The following is a 25197-nucleotide window of genomic DNA, read 5'->3' as shown; positions in this document are numbered from 1 at the left end:
GTCTATGACTTATTAAATGTATATTATTGCAGTGACTTTAATTAAATATGTTGCACTAGAATTGCTTCCTTTGAAGCATTAAATTTCAGGTATCAACTGGACAAATATAATTACTTATTTTCTAAGCTGCAGTGAAAGCAAGAGCTCTGTCCTATACCAACCAACCTCTACTGTCACCTCAATGTATTCTGACAGTGAAGTATTATGGCCATAGGCTTTAGTGGGTCCAACCCCATGTCTACAAAATGTAACCTTTTTTATAAAAACGTGTGTGCATGTGTGTGTTTGTGTCTGTAGGTGGGAGCTCAAATCAGCACTGTCCATTTACTGTATTTTTCTGAAGCACACTGCATTAAGTGAATACACACACACACTCACTGAGGGGCAAATAAATGTGGAAACCTCCTCAGCCTGTAAAAACTCATAGAGTTGGAGCTCCCTCTAGGGGTGAGAGCAGACACACACTGTGCTCGACTTCAGCTCACTTCGAAAATAAAATTCTGACTTAAGCAGATTTTTTTTTTTTTTTACAACCACATACATTTTAAATGTTGAATTGATGTTTCAAATAAATGTAGAAATAATACCCACTCCTTGGACACAAATGAGAAGAACTTACTACTTTACTTTTACTTTTTTTGACCTGGTTGACACCAAAATACATTTCTGACAACAGAAATATCTTGTAAAACAGCAATCAAGACTCCCCGTCATAGCAATGGAAAGCATGTAAATGACATTTCAATCAAAAAGGGTCAATCATATAAAACTGTCACCAAAGGTAGTTTGACACTACTGTATAATAGTAAAAAGCGCTGTGTGTTGCTCACTGGCATCAACACCATAAACTACAGTATAAAAACGCATCTATTATTTTGAACTGGATGCAGTTGTCAGTAATGTGATGTACCTTGTTAGAATATACTGTAGCTGTGATTATGTGTGGATCTGCGTGGGTGGAGGGAGAACGAATTTCAAGGCTTTGTAGGAGCATAGGAGTGGAGCTTACTGGTAATTTTGAGTGGGTGGGAGGGAGGCTTATAGGTGGGTGAGAAAGTAACCAGGTTTTATTTTACAGTGGCAGGGCAGACAATGTAGAGTCTTTTATGGGCGAGTAGGATGGGTATAATGCTTAGTTGTAGTCCTGCGATTGGGACTATTTATGCGTCAGTGTGTGTATATGTGTGCACAGACCCTGTTTTTGTGTGTTTCTGGAAGTGTGTTTGGGCGGTTTGACTATTCACAGTCGTCTCCTGGTGAATGAGATGTTTTGTCAGGGAATCCAAGTTGCTTCAGCCTGGTCATCACTCTTTTTCCCATCTGATTGAACTCAGACCTGTAGGTCGCCTCCATCTGAAGCTCCCTCTGGTGCCTGTGAGAGAGCAGGTTCAAAGATTGATAAACTACAGCCCCGATTTATCACCATAAGGCATCCAAAGCACTACCAATTTAAGCTATAATAAGCTATATTGTTGTAAAGTAGTTCAATCAAAGTAATCCTGGTCACTGCTCGTAAATAATTGTGTTATTAAATGTTCCTCTAAAATATAATAAATTTCTACAAACATATGAAGAAAACTGTAGCATAAAATCACATTAATTTTCTTTACAGCAGTTTCAAATCTCAATCTCATCTCTATACAAGTACGGAGCATCATTAAAAACCGTTATTTGTCAAAATATAATGTCTGTCAAAAAGGTTTAAACACATTTCAAATCAATGAAAATGTTTTTTCCCCAAATTTAGTTTCATTTAAAATAATCTCTTCATCGCTACATAACGAGTTAACTTGTTAAAAACAAACAACATGTCCCTCTAAAAGAGCTGAAAACATATCAAAGAAATCTTGAAAATGTAATAAAAATATCCTAAAACAAATCAGGCTGTAAAAAAAAGTGTCATTAAATATTAGACCCATTTGTCGGGACATTATTAATCACGTATTAAGTAGTGATCAAAGAATCCAGCTGTTACATGAGTTTACTTGATAAACTTTGCTCAAACCTCAACCAGCGACACAATCTTGATCAATGTTCAAAGTACTATGAAAACAAGCTTTCTTCTATGAAAAGTAGCATCATGCACTGTGTTCCAGCTCCCAGGAAGCACATTCATTAACTTCATGTTTGGTTTATCTTGAGAACTTCCTCTCTTAAAAATAAAAGTACGACATGTTTATAGCCCATTCCAAAAGGCACTATCTGTAATGTGTCTGTGTGGATATACTTGAACATTCATCCTATTTATTACAAGTGAAGTGCATCATTTGTGTAAATAAGCATTTAGTACGCCTAATACTCTAAATGTGATCTCTTGCATCTCTACTTACCTGGCTGTTGTTCCTCTGGTGAGGTTGCCACTGGAGGCCAGAGTTTTCCCAGACAAGAACTCTGCTCTGATCATCGCTGGTGTAAGCTGGACTCCTGAGCCTTCACACCTGCACACATAATCGGAGCGGTTATCTTCTCTCTCAGTTATCTCTGAAACCTGATAGAAAAAGCTTCCAATTTGAAGATCAATAGATGTCAATGTTGTCAGTGCTTACACTTTATCCATTAGTGGTGCCAGATCATCAGGAGGGCCAGTGAGAGGAGGAGGTGCTGTGAGTGGAAGTATATCTGTGCTGTAGTCGACAGACCTATAGAGGACACACACACTGCTTTTTCCACTTAAGAACCAGACCACACATTACCAAATCGAGATAATGGTCAGATATCTACTCCATCTTCCTCACATGAAAGGACTGCTTAGGGTTGTTTGAAATCTCAGTTTGAAATGAAATGATAAAAGTACTCCCAAGTGAAGAACAGAATTTAAACACAGAAAATCCACCCGTTTGCTTTTGGAGGCACCCCTGTTCTAGGCTGTGAATGGGAACACATGTTCACCTACACATACAGTATGCAACAGTGAGAAACACTCACATTGTGCAAATGTCATGACCTGGACTGGCCTGCAGCACCTATTTGAAAATCCATCACTTAGTTTGTGTGTTAAGTGCTTCCAAATTTCTTCGTTACTACTAGCTAGTTTCAAACTAGTGATATACAGCTACAGTAACAGTTTCAGGAGGCCAAACAATGTTTTAAAAATAACAGCCAATCCTTTGTAAATGTATATATGGTTTTGTTTTATCTATACACGCATTCATACATGTGTTTCAGAATTAGTAGTATTCATGCAGTTTAGAATAAGTGGGAAATATCTAGTGATGCTAACCTAATGGCGCTGTAGAGTCACGTAGTCTGATGTTACTAGCACAATAGTTTCTAATTTTAGGTATAGCCTATTGTGTCATTTTTGTGAAATGTAATTTAAAGCATTCCCAATGTACATCATAATTTAATTTAACAACATTTTTAATTTTCAGTTCAGATATGTCTACCATGATTCATACCACCTCTATTACCTGCCTCACTCTTCAATCTACACGGGTCATATATTAGCAAGCTAATGTTGCCAGTCAGCTAGCTCAGTTACACCTGGCAGCTACTGGGTGTAAATATTAAACCTGCAGTAACTGTCCTGTCTGTCCCTCTTGCTCATTCACACATCCAGCAGTTATTGAGAAACTTTGTCATTCATCTGGAGTCGTGTTTTTGGCCGCCTAAGTTACTCACCATAAAGCTCTGCTAAGTTGAGGGTTTAGTTTCTTTCAAGGTTCATCACTACTAAGACTGTTCTCTTTCAGTACTACTACTACTATAACTTGTCATTATAGAAATATTGACAATAGAGGCTTTAGGTAAAAGCTAATCTCTTAAGAGCTAGTCTGGGTGAGTTTGAACTGACGAGGAGTTGCCACCAGCACCAAGGGAATTACATTTTTCTATGCTATAAAAGCACAATGTACACAATGTGCTGTAATCAATAACGTAATACTAAACTATATCAAAAATAAGCATATTAATCAAAATCTCATGATTGATTGATTGATGTTTGGTCTCTGTTGTAGTTATATGAGTCTGTGTGGTTCACAGCAGTATGGCTTTAAGTTAAGTAGACTCTGTACCCACAGAGTTACTGCACTAAAGTGTGTTGGTAGTTGAGATACAGAATCTCGTTAACTGAATAAGGAAAAAACATACTTTTCTCTTTCTCCTGCTGTCAAGTTGCTGTCAAGTTAATTTTCATCTTTTATTATGGCCACCTGACATAAATCGTATTGTTTGTGTTTGTAAAATAAGACTGTGAATGTAACCAGTGAGGCAGTGATAGAAAATTAATAAGACTGAGCAGGGAGGCTTGGAGGGGAGTCATCTCTTGGATGAAAAAAAGAAGAATACATCTACAGTTATCCTGCAGATCAGTGCTGACAGGCAGAAAGAGAATACTTTGCCTTGTCAGGCATCTGATTATGTAACAGTGAAGGTGAGGGGAAAAGGGAAGTAGACAGAAAGGTGAAGAAAGAGAGTTGAAGCAGCGTAAGATTCAAACCCACGCATTCACAAGTACATCATGTGAACAGTAGCTGCCTTGTAAAATAAGGACTTCAAATAGTTTCAGATCTCACAGGGAACATTGCTTCATTAGCTCTGCAACTTAAAATTTCTATCATGCAAGACAAATTATAGTGTCCATGAAAAGGGTCAGAGTGTTCTACGCACACGAGCGGTATTCATTGTGACAGGGTGCATAGAGAAGCATACAGTGCACCACATGGGACAGCCCATTGCTGTGTTCACTAATACACTACATCAAAATATCATCATTTATTCACTGGCCATTTAGGCTAAAGACTGAATAAATCATTATTTCACAGTGTAAGTGAAGACAGCGTGTATGGCTACTTGCCTCCGTCTGACCTAGATTCTGCACACACAAAAAGTATTTCCCTTGAGTTATACGACAATACTACAGGAAAGAAGTTTGAGCAACCTACCTATCCATCCAAATGATAGATTTAGAATATGACTAGGTCATATTTGAAACAAACTGGCAATAAAGCAGATCACTGCAGTAGTACCAAAGCACATAATTTCAGTCCAAAACTACTGGAATGTGGTCATTTGCATTGCAGTCAAGTCAAGTAGAGCATTTTTGTCAGTGTCACCTGAGGGAGAAAACTAATCTCAACACTCAAGATTTTTTTTTTTTACAGAAGTAGTACTGATCAATGCAAGAAGTACACACCTATTATCTTATATGTCTAGCAAGTCCTAATAGGATACAAATATAAGCAGTTTATTTCACAAAAACTAAATGAAATCCCAAATGATAACTGCAAAATACTGTACAACCATGTAAGCAATTTCACATCCTGCAACCTGGCAGGTGCTGGAAGTTGTTTGGACATTACACATTTATTCTAAGAGACTGCGAGAAGTCTTGTTTCTGTAATACTGTATGTGAGATAACGAATGGAACCCCAAGCTATTAAAAACTACCGCTGTGCCTCTGCAATTTGACAGGGGGCGTTGAGAGGATAAATGTCTACTTTGAGTGACCACTTGTTAAGTCAGTAATATGAGTCTTATAAGTCTTTCTAATGTGACCAACGTGTAAAGGCTCTCAGTGTATATCAACAGATGAGCAGCTTTAGATCAGGAGGTTCAAGGTAAATTATTCATTGACTGGATGTATTTGGAAAAAATATCAATTGTTGATTTTACCCATCAGGGAGATGCACACTTGGGAACGTCATGCTCTTTTTAAAAGGGATGGACCTCACCCAAACAGACTGGGATCACAAATGCTAGCTGCAAACATACAGCATGTGGTGCAGTCTTCAGCACATAACTGACTATTTACATTCCACACTCACTGTCTTCCTCTCCCCCTTCCTGTTTTGCAACAGGCCACTGCCCTGAGCGCTAGCCCCCCCTACTGTTCTCCCCATGAATCTGTCACCTTTACCAAATTTCTTTCCTATTGAGACTGTGGTTACTGAAACGGCTGCTTTTCAAGTGAAAACGCTCTGTTTTGCGCAGCAGATCAGACCCTCACTTCCTGTGCCCCTTGGCCCGGGCTTCTGCTAGTGCTTGCAGAGGGCCTGCACCACTGAGGATGGCCCTAATAAATGCTTGATCCATCACAAATAAATTGTTTATACTGAACGATATTTTCACCAGCAAGGACATGGATTTAATGTTTCTGACTGAAACCTGGCAGAGAAGCATTTGAATTATGTCCACTGGATTGTTCCTTTATCAGCACTCTTAGGACCTCTGGCCGGGGTGGAGGTCTTGCGATGGTCTCCAAAAACTGCTTTCAAATCCGGAGGGTGACCACAGGGGTTTTCTCTTCATTTGAATTACATGTGACCAAAGTGGGATGTTCAAACCCATTTTATTACATCTTAATTTACCGACCCCCTGGTTCTAACAGCTCTATTATGTCTGATTTTAGAGATTTTTTATCAACTATTATACGGTTGGAGTAAGTGGTTATGATCTGGGATTTTAATATTCACATTGATGATGCTTCCTGTAATTTTGCTGCTGAGTTTTTAAGTATCACTGAATCATTTAATTTTGTTCAACATGTGTCCGGTCCCACACACATTAAGGGCCATACATTGGACCTTGTTTTTACCCTTGGGTTAAATATTGATTGTATTTATTCGGAGGAACTGCGTATCACTGATCATAACTGTGTTTTGTTCAACCTCTCCTTTAATTTGGACTCTGTGCCCATGTAAGTAGCTCCCGCATCATAAACAGTCTCTCAGCTGAAAAGTTTTCTGCAGCTTTTGACCAAGACGTAGTTCTGTCTGACCATACTGATATTAATAATCTTGTCCAATTCACATTACACTGCAGTCTTGGATCAAGTGGCTCTGAGTAAAACGAGACTTGTCCCCTCCACATACCCTTCCCCCTGGCTAAATGACACCATTCTGTGTTTTAGGCGTAAATGTAGGAAGGCAGAGCAATCCACTAAGCTTCAAGTTACCGCCTGTATTATAAGGACCTTTTAACTGAGTTTAACACTATGGTTAAGGAAGCGAGAGCTTTTTATTTTTCAAAATTTATTTCTTCCAGCAAACACAACCCTAAAGTCCAGTTTGACACAATTAACAACATGTTAAATCCTGCACCTCCTGAAGTTCCTGTTTTTTCAAACGATGAATGTAACACATTTCTCTTTTCTATCTTTCTCTTTGTGGACAAGATTAGAGATATCAGGGCTAGCATCATCCCCTCCACTACATCTGTCTCTGATTGCCCTTCGCGGCCACCAATCTTGTAACATTTTAATCCCATTTCCCAAAAAGACCTCACTGATCTGGTGGCCGGTAAGGAATCCTCCTCAAGCCCTGTAGATATTTTACCCACCGCATTTGCTCCAAAATGTGACTGGGACTGTTGGGTCATGTTTGGTCTCTATCACTAACAGTTCCCTCAACTTCGGTTTTGTTCCACTTTATTTCAAACATGCAATAATTCAACCTCTTCTGAAAGAAAACTATCTGGATCCATCCCTGTCCAAAAATTACAGGCCTATTTCCAAGCTGCCATTCATCTCAAAAATACTAGAGAAAGTTGTTGCCAATCAGCTCACTGACACTCTCACTGCCCACAATATACTTGACAAGTTTAAATCTGGTTTCTGTCAGAATTATTCCATAGAAACAGCACTTCTTAGGATCTCAAATGACATAGCGATGGCTTCTAATGCGGGGAAGTGCTCTGTTTTGGTGCTGCTCGATCTTAGTGCAGCATTCGATACAATAGACCATAGCATCCTGATTGATAGGCTTAGGAAGTGGGTGGGTATCTCCAGGAGTGCTTTGGACTGGTTCTCTTCCTACCTCTCAGAGAGGAGCTTCTCTGTGTCACTGGGAACTTACATGTCCAAAACTGCTGCTCTATCCTGTGGTGTGCCACAGGGTTCTGTCTTGGGCCCGGTTTTATTTATATGTATATGCACCCCTTAGGCAACATTATTAGTAATTTCAAGGGTATTTCTTATCACTGTTACGCTGATGATATCCAGCTGTGTGTCTCTTTTGGATGCAACTGCCCCACTGCCATTAAAAGCTGGATGGCTAAAAACTTCTTACAACTGAACACAGACAAGACTGAAGTCCTTATTGTTGCACCCGATATCATAGCTCCCTTGATCACTCAGCATATTGGATCACTTTCATCAGCAGTACAATCAAATCTTAGAAATCTGGGTGTAATGTTTGACACATTGATGCACTTTGATCGACATGTTAAAACTCTGACCAGCTCTTTCATTTAAGAAACATTGCCAATCTCAAACCTGCTGTCTCAAAACCAGAATTTGAGATGATAACCCAAGCTTTTATTTCTTCCCGCTTAGACTATTGCAACTCCCTTTTTACGTCTCTCAGCAAGTCGTCCCTGGAAATCTCCGACATGCTGCACCCGTATATTACTGCTAGGCCACTAAGATCCTCAGACCAAGGCCTACTAGCTGTACCGCGAGCACGTCTCAAAACTAGAGGTGACCGTGCTTTCCAAGTGGTTGTACCAACACTGTGGAATACTCTTCCGTCAGACCTACGCTCTGAGGTCTCAGTCGAAGCGTTCCAAAATCAGCTGAAGACTTTTATATTTAAACAGGCCATTGTCTCCATGTAAACTTTTAACTGTGAATATTCATGTTCTCTTTATAATACAAAATGCCTTAATTTTGATTATTTATGCGACTGTTAATATACACAAATACATTGATGCCTTTATAATGTTTGATGCTTATGTATGATCCACTGTTTTATGGTTGCTTTTATTATTGTTATTAAGATTGTTATTATTTTTATCATTGTAAAGCACTTTGTGACTTGCTCTGTGAAAGTGCTATATTAAATACATTTTTCTTACTTACTTACTTATTCTCCACATCTATATAGTGTTATTTGTATGAAAATGCTACTTCTGACCATGTTAAAAGCTGGAGGCGTTGTAATGAAGTGATTAGGCGTCTTACGACCACAAGGTCACATGTTCAAATTCCTCCAAGGGCTAGAAAGATACGGACAGGTAGTGTAAATATGCACCAGTGCTTTTTGATGCAACAAAGGTTCAGATGGAGCTTAGTGGTTTTGCATGGGAACCTCTGGGTGAACGTACCATTTCTTTTAACTTCTAGGTGGTTGCTGTCAGTATGAAGGCGTTTTTATTCCCTTGTTCAGTGAATTGGAGGCGAAATAAGAACTAGCACAGCTTGATACTGTACACAGTGACAGTTCTGACCTACCTGCGCAGTGCACAGTCACTCGTGAGAGGAGGTTGGTTGGACAAACAGTTTGAGGTAATCAAATCAAAGTTTTTCCACGTCATGAGCCCTGTGATCACCTCCTGTTGTTAGTCAAGACAAGAGAAGCCACATCTGCTTCAGACCAAACAATAGGAGCTAGTCGCATAAGATTAACTTCAAAATGAAAGGGACCGCTCATATTCCAAAAATGTCTGTTTTCATTATTAGAGTCTTGCAAAGACACAAGATGTCAATTGTTTCTAGTGTAAAATCTCTGAAAGGATATTACCTTGCGGTCCAGAAACTTCCTCTGTGTGTGTGGGGTCCTTATGCCACACATGTTGCTCTCAGGGGCTGTATACCTGCATACGGAAAGCAATTTCTTTCTGGGTTTGGTCAGGGAACAATCAGGCATATAGCCAGATTTACTGTATATTACTATAGACATTTATTTACTAATGTTTTGTTACCTGGACAGGGGGCAGAGGTGGAACTCCAGATCACTCTCCAGGTATTTAGGGGTCGGTTTGTAAGCCTGCAGGCCTGGAGCTGGGTTCTAAAGCAGATGATAACATAATCACAATAGTAGATTTACAGATCATGTATCATGTACAGAAAAACACATAATGTTGTATTTCAGTCTTGACCACCTTACAAAGATTCTGAGTGGGTTTGCAGGAAAAGGTCTGAGCAGAGCTTCAGGGGCGCTGAAGGTGAGACTGGCAGCCTCCTTTGCTTCCATATTCTCCTCTTCATGTCCATGCTGCTTTCTCTCCACCTCACTGGGCACCAGCTCGTCCTGAAAAGTGACAACAACACAATGAGAGAAATTTTAAAAAGCAATGAAAGAACAAATGCGAGTAGATCAGAGGAGATGAGTTAATAAATATACTATATATAGATTAATGATGATGAATGATGATACAAATGAATAAATATCAGGTTAAATTTGTTTGTTTTAGTTTAGGTGTTGCATCGTTACCGGAGCTCTAGTGCGAAGTGGTCTGGCCAAAGTAGTGGGTATATAAGAGTTAAATGCCTCCCAGGCTGACACAGGTCGGTAACCCATTAGCTTATAGTGCTGAGGAACCTAGAGTGACAACACAGTACCAACAAATTACATGGTTATGATAGCAACAGAACATAGACAGATACAGAAATGCCTTGATGCCTGACTCATAGAATGCCACCAGCAGATATGAGAAACACCCCAAGCTCCATCATTTTGTTCTACGCTACAGTATGTAGTAAATAGCTTGAACAAAGTTTTTGGTATGTCCATTTTGTAAAGCTTCAGGGCTTCTTCTTCTTTAAGATAAACAAAATCACACAATCTCATCTTAGATATTCAAATACGAGGTCACAAGTTTAAATTATAAAATGTGTAATTAAGATTGTCCGGGCATAATTTTTTATTAATTATGCCCGGTAGATGGATATACTCAGGTAAAATACAAGTGCATCAAACTTTTACTCAACTAAATGTACTTAACTTTCCACCACTGCTGCTTGTTACCTATCTGTTGATTTATAAGCGTGATGACCAGGTGCTGCAATATAAACCTACTTCAAGCTTGAAGAAAGGAATATGAGCTGTCACAGTCACATCGATAGGATCCACGGGCACTGGAGCTAAATCACTGAGAGCCTATAAATATCAAGGAGACAAATGGCAATATTTGTTCAATTGAACACGGAGACCTCTTGTCTGCAAGGCATCAGGAAAATAAAAGATTTAATCAAAGTGCAGGAACTGAGCTTCCTGTGTGATTCCACAATTAGATCAAAGACATCTTTCAAGGGAAATAATGAATGAAAATTGTTTTGTGTGCAGGACTATAGCTGGCACTCTCTCGTCAGTGGTTTCTCATCTTCCATATGGCAGCCGCCATTTAGGTCGTTTTCATTTCAATAGGCAAACTGATTTGCAAAGAAGGCTGCTGTGTTATATGTGTTGACAGCAGGTACGGTATATCTCCAGCCTAACTAACTTTGTGCAAGTGCAGTATACTGTATATTACTTAGCATGTACTCACCAGCGGGTCATCTTCATCAGAGAAAATGGGGAAAGCAAAGGGAAAGACTCTATCCGGCGAGATCATCAGATCACAAGTCGTCTCCTCTTTAACAAAAAAAAAGTCAATAAATAAAGTTTAAAAACTTATTTATTAGGGTCAGTGAGAAATATACGACTCCACACAGCACCAGAAATAGCCCTGAGTCCTGCAAACATGTTCTAAGAACCTCACAATAACCCTGAGGGGATTTAATTTCAATTTTACCTCTAGGAATAAATTCAATTAAGCATGCTTTGCTGACATGGCATAATGTGATTATTTCTGAATGAGGAGATCATAGGATTATCAAACCTGTCTTTGCCGAGGGCAAGTTGTTTATACTGTCTGACAGTTTCTTCAAACAGGTCAGTCTCCGGTTCATGCGACATCGGATCACCACCTGGGTGGGAGAGAAGAGCGCAGGGTGTTACTGGTCCATTCACATCCACCTCTTCCAACCTCAGAGTAGCAAACGAGCACACTGTGGTAAATATTCAATGGTTACTTAAAAGTCGTGATTATTGTTTTTACAAACTTCACAGGATTAGTTAGCTTTTTGGTATTCCGAGTGTTGAATCATTGTTCAAATTTAACAGCGCTATTGCAACTTGCAATATTCCTATAGTAATCTGTTTCTCACACCGTCAAAGCCAGGACAAACTAATACCTAATGATACCATAATCTTCCATCAGACACAAAGTACACGATCTTGGGATATAGTCATGTGAATATCTCTTCTTTGTAATTAGCAGATCATGATAACTACATCTAATTACAACATAGTTCTGTGTACTGAGCTAAGCAAAACAACCTGGAGTTACAACACTGAGGGTTATTATAAATCTCATCCTCCCAGATCTATATTAACATAATGTAATGTGTTCTGGATGGATATCTCCACGTTCGTGCCATAAATATGAAAATATTTTTAACTTTAGAAATCCATTTTGTCTGAGACTAACTCAATTTTCCTGTAACACAGTTCTATCTATCTTATATCTCTCCACCTTGAGGGGAAAGTGCATGATTAGGGGAACCCCATACCTCACCTCACCTCCTACAGTTCCAGGATTCCTACAGTATCAGCTGGTCAAATAACTCACACTGGCTGTACAGATAAGCTCAGTCTAAAGGATCTGAATATCAGAGCATTGCTTGATTGACTTATTTTGTAATTGCTTTATCAATACAGCCATTAGAATTAAATGTTATGCTTAAATATTCACAGTCAGAGATAACTGCATGCACTTCCTGTGGCTTTAAGAAGCTATGTCAGATTACTCTGTTTTTAATGGAATGCACTGTACCCAGGAAAATCAACTCTACTGTAAAAAAAAAAAAAAATATATATATATATATATATTCAGTGTGAGGGATTTACACATGGCTGGACTAAAGGGCTACAGGGACACTAGCCGTCTTCTGAGCGAAGAGGAAAGCATGTGTATGGGTGCAATGTCTGAATGCCCGTGCATGTGTGCATTTGTACTTCAGAGTCGTTACGGTACTTTGATGTGTTTACCTTGCGTGCTGCCTGCTGGAACAGTCTGAGGGCTCTCTGTCTCAGTTCCCACGGAAAACTGGAGTAAAACTGGAAGGATGGGGCTCCCTTGCAGGCCTAGAGGAAATTAGACATTTATTGCTGACTTTCATATGCTCATTTAGCATCGTTACATTTAGTGCATATGAAAAGGACCATAAAGTGAAAATTTCATGAGGTCTCAGCTTGGAGCATTTAAATGGCATAAGATAGTGGGACAGTTAAAGATGTTAGATTGAGATAAATTGCAGGAGGGGCCGTAAGCAATAGATTTGTTTAATCTAAGACAACGGAGAGCCAGGTTTTAATGAAACTCTTCTTCTGCAAAGAAGAATAAAAGAAAATCCATCATGCAGATGTATTATGACTAGGTAGATACTTACCCATACATTCACAAAGACAAAATATGAATCTATTACACATCAACTGATTTAGAGAGATACTGAGTGTGACACATAATTAAAGAAATCCATCACGACAAATCATACAGGAAGGTTCTTGAGTTTCACTTTATTAGAGAGGCAAGCTGCATGAAATGTAAAAGTTCTAAATCTAACTCGGAAATTAGTAAACACATGCAGTAGAAGTTTACCTGTCCTGCTTCACAAAGCACTCGTCTGGAGGAAAGTTTAGGTTGTCCAGCAGCAAAGTCCTCCTCATGCCTTACATCTCCCCTTTTTACCTACAACAAAATCAGTTAGCACAGCATGATGAAGGTCTGTAAAGCACACATAGGTATTATTTGTAGAGGAGTCAAAAAATATTGACAATGTCAGCATGCTGGTTTTTAGCAGGTATAATTCTTACCACGGTAACCACCTTAGTTTAGCGTGTATGAGCAAACACAAAGTATAATTTGCAAGTATAAACCAAAGTATTGGACAAATTGAATTGTCATATTATTCTATCCAACAGCTGTTGAGATATTTTAGTCCAGACCAAAGTGGTGGACTAACCTGATGAAAATTCCTAAAGCAACTGAATGCTATTGTCATTACTGTCATGAAATAGCTAACTTTGCACAGCATTTTTTCGAGTGTCACATCATGAAAATTGGTAAAGAATACTAAGGGAGATTGGTAAATGGAATAAAACCGAAAGAAGACGCTGTTCTTTCTTTTGCTAAACCATTCAGAGTTTTGGCAGTGACAGATGGTGCAAGGCCAATGGGGGGGTTCCAACATTTTTATCCTCTACAGTAGCGACGCCTTGAAATCCTTTGGCTGAAGAGGCAATATTTTCTTTGCTGCAGGAAGAAGTAAGCTCAAGGTGGTATGTCTTAATTTTCTGAAACAATAGGAACCTTGACTGCTAATCCTGCGGAACATTGTCTCATTTCTCTAGAGAAATGACATATCAAGGTATCACAAAATAATTTGACAAAGACAAAAGGTTTTTACAAAAAAAATAAATAAATTTTTTCACTATCCAAATGTTCCAACAAATGTACCACATTTATATAACCAACAAAGTCTGGGTGATGAAAAGATAACGGTGCAAAGCTGTAAACCATCACTGTGATGCAAACAGAGGAGGACACTTTATTTACGTTATTTAAGTTCTGGCCTGCAGTAAAGATTCCAAAGAAGATTCACAGTATAGAGTAAGATAACAGATCTTCCTATCATAAAATAAAATGTGTGGTGACATGAGGCTATAAATGCAGTGTATGGCAAAGAATGCATTTGCGTGCGTGGGTGCGCGCATTATAAACAGTGCAGGTGGAGAGGAGATGGGGGAGGAAGTCCGTGAGAGTTCTGTCAACTATTCAAATTATTAACTTTTCTGAGGAAACTCACACACAAACACACACACACACAGACTCAAACACACACACACAGACTCATATTTCAAAACTGATGTTACTTTGGCTGAGTATGCATATTTCCTCTGGGACTCTCAATAAAATCAATCACAGAGGCAGCAGGATTTTTTTAAAGGATGAAAATCACAGTGTGGATCTAATGTGCGACAACTGAATGAGGTTATGACATCGGTATGCATATGGTGTCTAGTATCAGTGATGAGCTACCAAAACATCCACTAAATGTCATGTTGAGTGAAAGAGGAAGAAATCTCAAAATGCCTCACATGAAAAGCCCTGAACAAACTGTAAAAGATAATACTTTCCAACTAATACTCAGATCTGGCCCTTGAGGCTCAGCATCCTGCAGAGTTTTTGTTCCTTCCAACTGTATTTGTTAATGAATGTAGACCCTGAAGGACCACAAGTCAGTCATAGAGGAACAGTTAATATGTAAAGCAGTTTGAGTTCCCACAAAGAGACACTTTGCATCAGAGGTTTTCAAACTGTGAAGCACACCTCCCCAAAGGGGGGCCGCTGATCTGGCCCGCTCACCGACATGTTCAGCATGTGGTGCTGCAGCAGTGGATGAGACACACAGCTTATGGATGCAGTAGCAATTTGCATTTAAATCGCAGTCTTTCTCAGAGTTCTAAATTAGTCAAATCTGAATACACAGACATGATACACATATTTTTTATTCAGTGTGATTTACACTTTCTGAGGATCCCATTATCTGTGAATAAACATCTATAAAATAGGAAAGTAAGACACTCAATAATCATTTCGTTTGTACGTTTCCCTCAGTATCAAAGTAATCCACTAACAGTTGTATGTACATCCCTGGGTACACTGCAAACAGGAACTGCTAATAGCTACTATGCCAAATATAGACAAATACAGGCAAAAAAAAAAAAACAAAGCTCAAGTTTTAGTTCTAAAACTCAGAGCATGATTATCACCCAAAATTAAAGTAAGACAAAGAATACTAACAAGATGGGTTTTTATAAAGGGCTGCAGTTGTCTCGCTTTTGTCTGAGTGGGGGCCCACATTGTCAGACTTTGAAAACCCCTGCTTCTCAAACAACTTGCATAGAATATCAACAAGCACAAGTTTCTGTGTCCACACTGAGGGATAAATCTTACCATGTATTCATGTAGTGCAATCTCTCTCTCCTCAGCTATCTGCCTCCTGGTGTCTTCTGTCACGGGGTCCTTACCAAGATGGACTTGCCTGAATGAATTTTTTTCTTTTTAAATAAAGTTTCCATTTAAAAAACAAATAGCTCAAACAGTGCCTTTTATGAAAACAAATTTATACACACAGATTAATTTACCTTTAAGTTCCCTCTTCAATTCCATTTAATTAGTTCCATGGCTGGAACCTCTTTTCAGTGGACATGATTTGAGTAAATATATACTGTTGTACTGGCATTCTACTAGGTCATACAATTTCTACATCCAAACAAGAAGCTTTCTGGTATTTTTTCGATGTCAATAAATGAACTCCTCTTCAGAATGTTATGACATCTGTATTTTTCATGTGTATTCTCTCCAGATACAGGATGCAGTAATTGTATCTACATATCTCCCCCCATTCTAAATAGCTAAGATTATACCTTCATTTCCTCCCTGTATACAATTTTAAATATGCTTTTAATTTAAATGTTTAATACTGGCACATAAGGAAATACGACCATACAGACATTCACAGGGATTTGAACAGACGTTTCATATTTTAGTCTGGCCTACCATCTCAGGTGGTTGGCTTGCTCTTCCTTCACATTTTGTTGAACTTTTTTTATGAAGAGGGCCTCCTTCATCTGCCCGTTTTGCAAACCAAGAATACTGCCACAAGATATGGCTGAAGTGAAGGGGATACCGTAAGTAATAGAGAAATACTTTGTCATGTGTATAATCTGAAATGCAATTTACTTCAAGGCAACAAGCTGGAAAAGATACTGTGCAAAAGGAGAATGTAACAGGTTCATATAGTTAATTTATAAGAAAGTAAAACAGCTGAAAGAGTAAAATCATTGGGTGGTGTCTACCTTCCCTCAGGTCTTTAGAGCAGAGTTTATTGGGGTCTTTGATCAGCATCTTTGCCACCCCTGCAGGGGTACACACATCTGCCGGAGGCTTCAGTCCAGGCTTAATACTATCCTTATCTTTCAATGTCTAAAAACAGGAAGAAATGTAGGATAAAAGAAATTGTCAGCAATTCAAAATAAAGCACTAAAGTATAGTTGTAACGCTGAGAATGAATGGTTTTGCTTTAACAAAGTATCAATGATTTGATAACTGATACAAAAACAAATGTGGAACCAAAATGAAAAATGTTCCTAAACAAAGCAGTTGTCATCCATAAAATAAAATAAAAGTTTTTAGAAAATAAGGTTTCTTTCTTCACTAGTCTCCTTAATCAAAAGTCAAAATGAATTAACTGAGGTAACCGACTAATAATTACATCTTGCATTACACTTAACATAGGGACCTTTAAATTTTTCATGAAGGAACAAGAAAGCTTGTTATAACTATTTTCAGCATAATAATGAATACATTAACCCTTTGATGAAGCACCCACCAACTACTTTCACTGCATTTCAAATTAGGCTAGAAGATAGATCACTGTGACTGATGAGTAAGTAAAAGTTTATTTATATAGCACTTTTTATAGACAAACAGGGGTGCTTTACTGTAAAAAGTAAACTAAAAGCAAATGAAATAACAATTGCACATATACTATAAAATACCACAGAAATTTGAAGAAAGCAAAACCATACTGCTAATTTTTAAAAGCTTGTCTAAAAAGATGTGTCTTTAAGTGTTTACTAAAAGTTTCCACAGAATCCATAGCTCTCAAGGCTAAAGGAAGAGAGTTTGAGAGCGTCAGAGCCACTACACAGAAAGCACGATCACTTCTTGTCTTAAATTGAGTTCTGGGAACAGTTAAAAGGTCTTGGCCTGAAGACCTCAGAGAGCGACCAGAGGTGTGTGAATCTAATAGATCCTGGATGTAAGAGGAAGCATGACCATGCAAAGCTCTGCAAGTAATGATTCAAATGTTTAAATGCACTCAAAAGCCAATCGGAAGCCAGACAGGAGTCGGTCCATGGAAGATTTGTTCAAACATGTGAACAGTACTTTGTAGTAAATGAAGAGTCAGGATTAAAACAAAAACTCAAATTTAAATGAATTAGAATATTTCACATAAGAAAAAAAAACTCCAGTATCAGACTGTTATTGAACCACACCGTACACTACCTTTGATTTGTCAGATGCCTTGGGTGACTTGTATTTGGTTTTACTTCGAGCAGGCACTTGGGTGGCAGGAGAAGGTCCTTTGTGTTCTGCAGGCACTGCGTCATAACACGACTTTCTGCCCAGCTCACTATCATGCAGGAAAATAAGTAAATTATTAAAGTACACCTGATATAAAAAAGGGCCAAAACAGATTCATCTTTATGTAACTTTATGTAACTAAAGACAGCAACAGACATTTTTGCAACTAATTTGAGGTTGCAAAGTCAATACTAGTAGAAAAATATAAATGAACAAACACAGCGGACGGGAATGAAACAGAGGGGAGGTGGTGGCGGGTTAGGGTTTATTTTTGAAATCATTCCAGGATCAGTTCTCATACCGTAGCAGAGGAAGAATGGCTATAAATTGGGTGTTTATATAATGATGATGGCTGGCAGGGAGGCTGAGCAGTGAGGTCAAAAGCCAGAAAATCAATGTTCATTGCATTTACATTTTTCCAGCTGTCAAGTTTTTTCAGTGTCGTTCATGTATGTATATGGGGGTGGGCAAAACATACAGTGGTATATGATCACATCTCGAAACAGCCTCACTAACCATGTGCCCAAATGACCACAAAGTTGACTCCACACTCCTCTGACACTGTATCAACAAGACCCTAAGATTATAAGTGTCACAAAGATTTACTAGGTTTACTCAAGGATTTATTGCAAGGTCATTGTAATAGAAGGTATTAGATTGATTAGATTGATGAAAAATGCAACAAAGTCCTTCAAGATATTAAAATGATTATCATCTGTTTGTTTTAAGAATAGCATGTCGGGCAGGGGGCACTTGGCAACAAGCCAGTGTCATTGCATTGGTTGAAGCTGGAAAAACATTGGCTCTAGCATAATATTCCTTAATCTTTCACTTGCGCATATCTCATCTTTTATTTGGTTCCACTGCGGGGAACAACAAATAGAGGGAGAATGTTTTATATGTTAAACATCCATCGGGAGGCATATCAATCTTGATATCACTGCACCAGCTAGCAAGCTATTTTCATGAATTATTAACTTTCGGCCGAGATAACACCAAGACAGTGCAGTGGATGGAGCTACTGCTGTGTGATGGATAGCATCCTCTTTCTCATGGGAACAGAATTAAACATTAGGTTTAATACTGGATGAAAAAAAAAACTAATGGGAACTTCTAATCAGCACACAAGGCCATTCTCTATGAATCATGTTTGGTTGCATGTTTGGTACCCCCAAATGAAGCACCTAGTTTGTTAGCTGGTTTGCACATACAACCTGAGAGCTGTTATCATTACTGGACAGCAAGTAGAGAAGGAACTCCAACTGATTATTTTATACTTGCAGGATTTTTTGTTGCTCATGAAGACTAAGTGAAGCACCATGATGAAGAACTAAGCGAGTTACATACATTAGATTGACTAGCGTATGTCTTAATTAAAGGTCCAAGCTGAAATACTATCCCACAGTTTTATGAAGTATTTTGATGTACTGACAAACCCAGAGAATGAGTGTGGAGTGAGCAAAAGCAATAGTATGAGATGGCACTGTCAGATAAGGAGCAAAATATCATGTGTTAGAGTGGAGGAAAAACACATCATGAAAATAAATTTCTGCCGGCTCCTCGTCAGCTGATATACTGTCGGGTGAGACACTGGTATCTGCAATTTTAATACCAGTGGTGAATCTAGAAAGAAGAGCTAAAATCTTAATACTGTATTTTACATTGCTGGAATATTTTATTTTTAAAAGTCAGTACAATGTCACATTGTCTTTTTGGCCAGTTAGTCCATTTTAAAGTTTAACACGTCTAATTACCTCAGGGCAAGGTGAGGGGCAGAGCTCCCAGTGATGGTACAGAGGTAGGGTTTGGTATTGAACTGTGAGATGATCAGCTGGATGGTGACCTGAGAAGTCTCATATTGGGATGGACTAAAGGTCACAACGATCTTCACTTCACCATTGGCTGGTATCACACCTAGAAGAGCAAGGAAATAGGAATGAATGCCTGATGTGTATGTACTTGGCCAAGGGCAGTGATTCCTAACCAGGGGTCCTTGTGCACCGCAGATTACATCTGCAGTAAGATACCAGCAACATTTGGGTACAGAAATCCCCCAAACTAAGTCAGTTGTAACACAACTTGCTGCTATTGGGCTTGCATGGAAACTAGTTAGCAAGGTGTACAGAACGTGTAATAGTTTTCTGAAAGTAATGGATACATGATATAAATAATAAGTAGCTAAAAGTACTGGATGTAGAGTGGAAATAATTAGCCAAAATAATGGAAAAAAGGTAAGAGTAGCTAAAAGAATTAGCTAAAAGTAATTTATAAACAGTTGGAATAGCTAAAACTACTGGATAAACATGGTCAAAATAGTAGCTAAAAGTAATTTATAAACAGTTGGAATATTTGAAAAGCTACAACCTAGAAATGGTTAAAATTGTTCATAGTAATGGATAAATAGTTAAAATAATTAGCTAAAAGTAATTTATAAACAGAGAATTAGTTACCTAAACATTGACAGTTGAGTTGTATTGAAAATTGCAATATCCACATCTATATAAGTAATAGTTTTAACTAATACTGATGGGTGGTGTCTGATCAGGATGTGGAGGTATATCAGACAAACTCTAGCTAACTGTGGTGATAAATTACATCTAAAAAACACTGTTGGCTGATGTGTGTGTGACTAAATTTTTTTATATTGTGAGCTGCAGTAGTGGCCATGGCCATGGTTTATGGTGTATGTAGCGAGGAAAAAAAAGACAAAACATAAAAGGCAGTTCCAAAATATGCAACTCATTTGTATCTCTTCTTCTCATTCCAGATTTGTACTGAGTTAAAAGCTGCAGCTGTAATTCAAACCCCAAACGCCGGTTCCGCCATGTGTTATGACGCTTCCCAGACCATGAATACTGTACTTAGTACTGCTGTGTGGAAACTGGAGGCATCCTTCAAGTTCTGTGGTGACTTGTTTAATACACAATACAAACCAGTCCAAGCTTTTGAGAAAACACAGTACCCATGTTCTCCCGATGGGTTAAGTTCTTAAGCTGGTAGGCTAAATGAGAACTATCAGTGGAATAAATAACTTAATGCATCTATTTTACCTTAAAGGTAAAGTTTGAAATGCATCACAGTGAAGTAAAGATTACAAAATAACGCAGAAAGCCAACATGTTAAGAAAACTAAATCTGTAGAATCATGTGCACACCATTTCTTTTGTTTAATTAAAGTATTTCACTAGTCCATACCTGTAAGAGGGTGGATGGAGAAGGCCTCATGGGGCTCAATAACATACACCTGAAACTCAAAGTCAATGGGACAGCTGCATCTCAGAGGAATAGCACGGCAAACACTAGAGGCAGATGGGGGGGGAAAGAGATGAGATTATTTTCTTTCATGATTTGACACCAACGGGTGAATGGAAGCATGGCTGGTTGTATGGAAAAATAGAAAGAGACAGGCAAGTCCCTTTGGCAATTAGGAGGTCACTAAACAGTCCATTGAAGATCCCAACACACATGCTGCATGGTATACACACACACACCTTTGTCCAAGTGGTACGGACGATAGGTCGATATGAGGAGGGATGTGCAGGTCATCGATGACAGGGTAAGCATGAACTGGAATTAACAGGTTCTCTTCCCCCTTGGAAAGAGCGCAGGTGGATTGAATGAACAAGACAGGGAGAAAACACGCGAGAGGATGAAAGGGTGAAAGAGAAGAGCAAATATAAGAGAGGTCTCAAAGTAAACACAGAAACGTATCATCAAAAGAGATAAGCAACTCGGAATTGTTCCTCATGGATTGTTTGCTGGACTTTATGACACTGTATGTTACATGAGCTAGCTTTAGGGTGTAGTGTCTTTCCAGTAAGTGCCAAAAGCTTTAAGTGTAAAGCAAACAGCATTAGCACACAGCAGGAAAGCGACCACAGAGGCACACAGTACAAACTGCAGGATACTAACCTTGCAGTGAACCCGTACGCAGTCATAGAAGTACCGCCACTCGTCGGGACAGAATCTGACCTTAAGTGTGTATGCGAGGCCTGGGATGAGGCGGTACTTGAGAGAAAAGAGATGGAACCAGGTTGATTCATCGGAAACAACATTGATTGCACTAATTCAAATTCATTCAGGTCAGCAATTTGTAATGAAAGAAAAATACCTTTTTGGTGTAAGTTGTTTGGAAGTGCTTGGTTTGGGTGGGAATGATATGAATATTCATTACCTCAGATGAGATGTTGATTAGTTTCTGAGGGAGAGGAAGAGGAGAGAAAAGGGTAATTCATTTCCATCCAATCATGTGCACTTGAGAAAACCATCTCCATATTCTTGATGCTTACATCCAGTCTGCAGCGCTTCATCACGCATATATGGGGTGAAATAAGTGTCCATTCAATTAAACATATCCTCAATGGAAACCAAACTAGAGGACTTTATGATGGGGTAGGATTGAACAATTATTTTAATACATTACTGCAATTTAAAAATAAATAAAAACTTGCTTTTGGTGGGTGCACAAAGTTTACCAAAGCTCTGTCCAGCATTTACTGTGCAGGAAAATTCCATATCCAAGATTTAAGAGAGTTTGCACTCATATACAGCACTGGATTAGACATTTCACCTGTACCTCTTCACCACTTCACCAAACATTCATTGTGAAAGACACCACCGTTTGTCTACAAAGACTTATGTTATGGCAAGCCTGTCAGAGCCCAGACACCTTGAAAATGTTTGCTCACAGACACTTTAAATCTCCAATAGCTAAACAAGCCATGGAGAGCTTCAGGGACTTCAACTTCTCCCTGCACCAGGCTGTTGTTGGTATTGTGGTTTGACACATCAGGGTCGCCAAATGTCTCAGACATGTGGATATGATGCACATAAATATGATAATTCATATCTTCATGAATTCATGTCTTGAGAGGGACTCTTATTAACCCAATGATCCAGCAGGACTTGATGAACAAACACTTGGCTAACCTTACAACTAACCTTGGCCACTCTGCTTTTTTATACAGCCCACCTTGAGTCAAGACAAAGCAGAGTGTTGGTTTTGCCTTTTATTTACAGGGCATGCTACTACCTGATAAGGTACTGACCTCTGTCACATTGCAAGGCAGGCTGTGCACATTCCAAAATAAACTTGTATTTGTCCTGTATTTATTGTACTGTATTATACTGTGTTTTCTGTATCTATTGTCATAAACTTTATAGTTCTAATTTATTTGTATTTCGCACCAAGCACTTGTGGTCACAAAGGAATGACATAAAAAGTGTACTACTATATTTTAGTGAATGACAGTGAAATATTAATGGTTAAAAAAAAACTACAGCAGTATTTTCCTCACCAGGACCTTTATGTAATCCTTCCCCAGCTCAAACCCACTGAAGTGGAGCACAGGGGGCTCTGCTTCAATCAGGCTGTTGCTTTTCAGTTTGGCATAGATTTCTATAACAAAAAAAAACAATTACTGAAATGTAATAAGCAATTTGCATATCAAAAAACAGTTTGAATGCCGGCTTTTCACATCTGCAAAGATGTTTTACATACATACAGAAATTCAAAAATTTTAATGTCAGCTATTTGGATGGTTCCATGATAACAAAGATGATTCAACCAACCCAATAAAAGTAACAACATAATAGTATTAAACAGTATTAAGGGATCCTATCAGAGGGTTTCAGAGGTCATACTTGATTCCAGTAGATGATTGGGAAGTTTGGTTCTGCTCCTGCTGTCCTCCACCAGCTGGCTCAGAGGCTGGGGAGTCCTCCTCCTGAGGGGCTCTGAAAGTATCTGCGGGGCAGAGAGGGCCACTTCCATCCTAAGAAAAGGTCAGCTCTGGCTCCTCATGAGAGAAATGACAGAAGGCTGGAAGACAGTCAAGGAGACAGCAGTGTGTTGGGAAATATTATGTTGGTAGACCTATGAATTCATAATCCAAATACAAAAGGAAAGGCATGGAAGGACAACTGATATTTTCATCCGTGCAATTAACAGTAGAGTTAATTCGGTGAGTTTACTTACATAGTGTATACAATGATATGCTCTGTGTGTGTGTGTGTGTGTGTGTGTGTGTGTGTGTGTGTGTGTCTCATACTGTTGATATGAAGATGAAGTAGATGGATTAGGTATGCATAATATTTTCATATAATGTTATATATATATTAAATTAGGGCGGGGCAAAGTGGCCAAAAATGTTATCATGATTAAAAATGTAATTGATAATTATCACGATAAACGTCAAATTATTATTTCTTAAAAGTTTAAAGGCAAATCTTTGCTTCTGTGTGAAGAAACCAGATGGTTAATTGTGTTTTTAAACTATTATTTATAGTCAGACTTTATGCCAAACAGTGGATCACTTCAGAAATCTGAGGTAGAATATTCAAAACAATTATGATTAAACCTTTTTTCAACAAATATGCATGAGTAAAAATAAGGTTAAAAAAATAGTCCCTTTTCCATAAGAAAATAAATATCTTAAAAACTACGTTCTAATTCGAGTTCAAATGATTTAAATCAAACATTTATTATATTGTAAATTATTTTGCTATAATTATCATTTTATTGTCCAGCCCTATTTTAGATGGAGTATAAGCAGCTGACTTCACCATCATTCTGAAGAAGACGACACTATAATAAGATCAAGTCCCTTTATAACATCAACAGTTGGCTATAATAATTGGACATGTGACAAATCACAACTAAGAGCAACGTTAATAACAGTTCAAGCATTGTTACTTAATTTAACTAACGTTAGCGTTTCAACGTTAGCGTAAAAAGCTTCTCATGAAAAAAAAAACGTTTTATATAGTGGGACTTCACAACTTACACAAGATTTAGACACTGAGTTGCATTCAGCTGTTCAAATAAAACAGCTATATTCCATCTATGTTCGTGCCAGAAGCACTTCTTTTGCACACCGTCTGTTGTTGATGGAAATGAACCCACTGTCAAACACTCGTTGCCATAGTGACGCTGGGGCTCTGACGGGGCGGGACCAACGCCCCATGGGGGTGAATATGATTTGTTAACTGCTTAAACTGCGTCACGTCGCCCAAAATGAGACCGGAAAATAGCAATTCCACCGTCAAAATAAAAGCCTAAACTACAAACGTACATTTCCGCATTTAGCTGACGCTTTTATCCAAAGAGACTTATAATTGTTATTAATTGTTGAGTTCGCACGCCTCGGGAGCAACTAGGGGTTGAATATCCTGCTCAGGGACAGGTGCGTATTGCTTGCTGTAACTTGTTTGCTACGTGTATTTATGGATTGACAACATATTGGACAAATTAGCAATTTCATTTTATTTTACTAAATATACAATT

The 25197-nt window shown here is 38.5% G+C and overlaps 1 protein-coding gene across 1 annotated transcript; it reads right to left on the bottom strand.

The window, feature by feature from the left end:
* Positions 1-605: 605 nt before the first annotated feature.
* On the bottom strand, positions 606-24804 carry cfap221 (cilia and flagella associated protein 221). Its single transcript, XM_038718063.1, has 25 exons — positions 24698-24804; positions 23556-23733; positions 23210-23310; positions 22024-22110; positions 21825-21920; positions 21404-21504; positions 21108-21211; positions 19668-19827; positions 17836-17962; positions 16623-16749; positions 16324-16435; positions 15718-15805; positions 13360-13449; positions 12750-12845; positions 11539-11626; positions 11206-11291; positions 10737-10817; positions 10152-10259; positions 9825-9968; positions 9640-9725; positions 9459-9531; positions 9170-9270; positions 2547-2639; positions 2331-2438; positions 606-1372 (listed from the first exon to the last, which is right to left on the bottom strand). Exons 2-25 carry the CDS (start codon positions 23683-23685, stop codon positions 1237-1239), a joined length of 2523 nt encoding a protein of 840 aa, XP_038573991.1. The 5' UTR covers positions 23686-23733; positions 24698-24804; the 3' UTR covers positions 606-1236.
* Positions 24805-25197: the final 393 nt, after the last annotated feature.

This window comes from Micropterus salmoides, unplaced genomic scaffold (assembly GCF_014851395.1).
Source record: "Micropterus salmoides isolate LMB-PRFRI ecotype aquatic unplaced genomic scaffold, ASM1485139v1 Ms_hic_scaffold_1, whole genome shotgun sequence".
Taxonomy (NCBI): domain Eukaryota; kingdom Metazoa; phylum Chordata; class Actinopteri; order Centrarchiformes; family Centrarchidae; genus Micropterus; species Micropterus salmoides.
The sequence above is the reverse complement of the archived record's forward strand: the minus strand, read 5'-3'. Positions and strand labels throughout refer to the sequence as shown.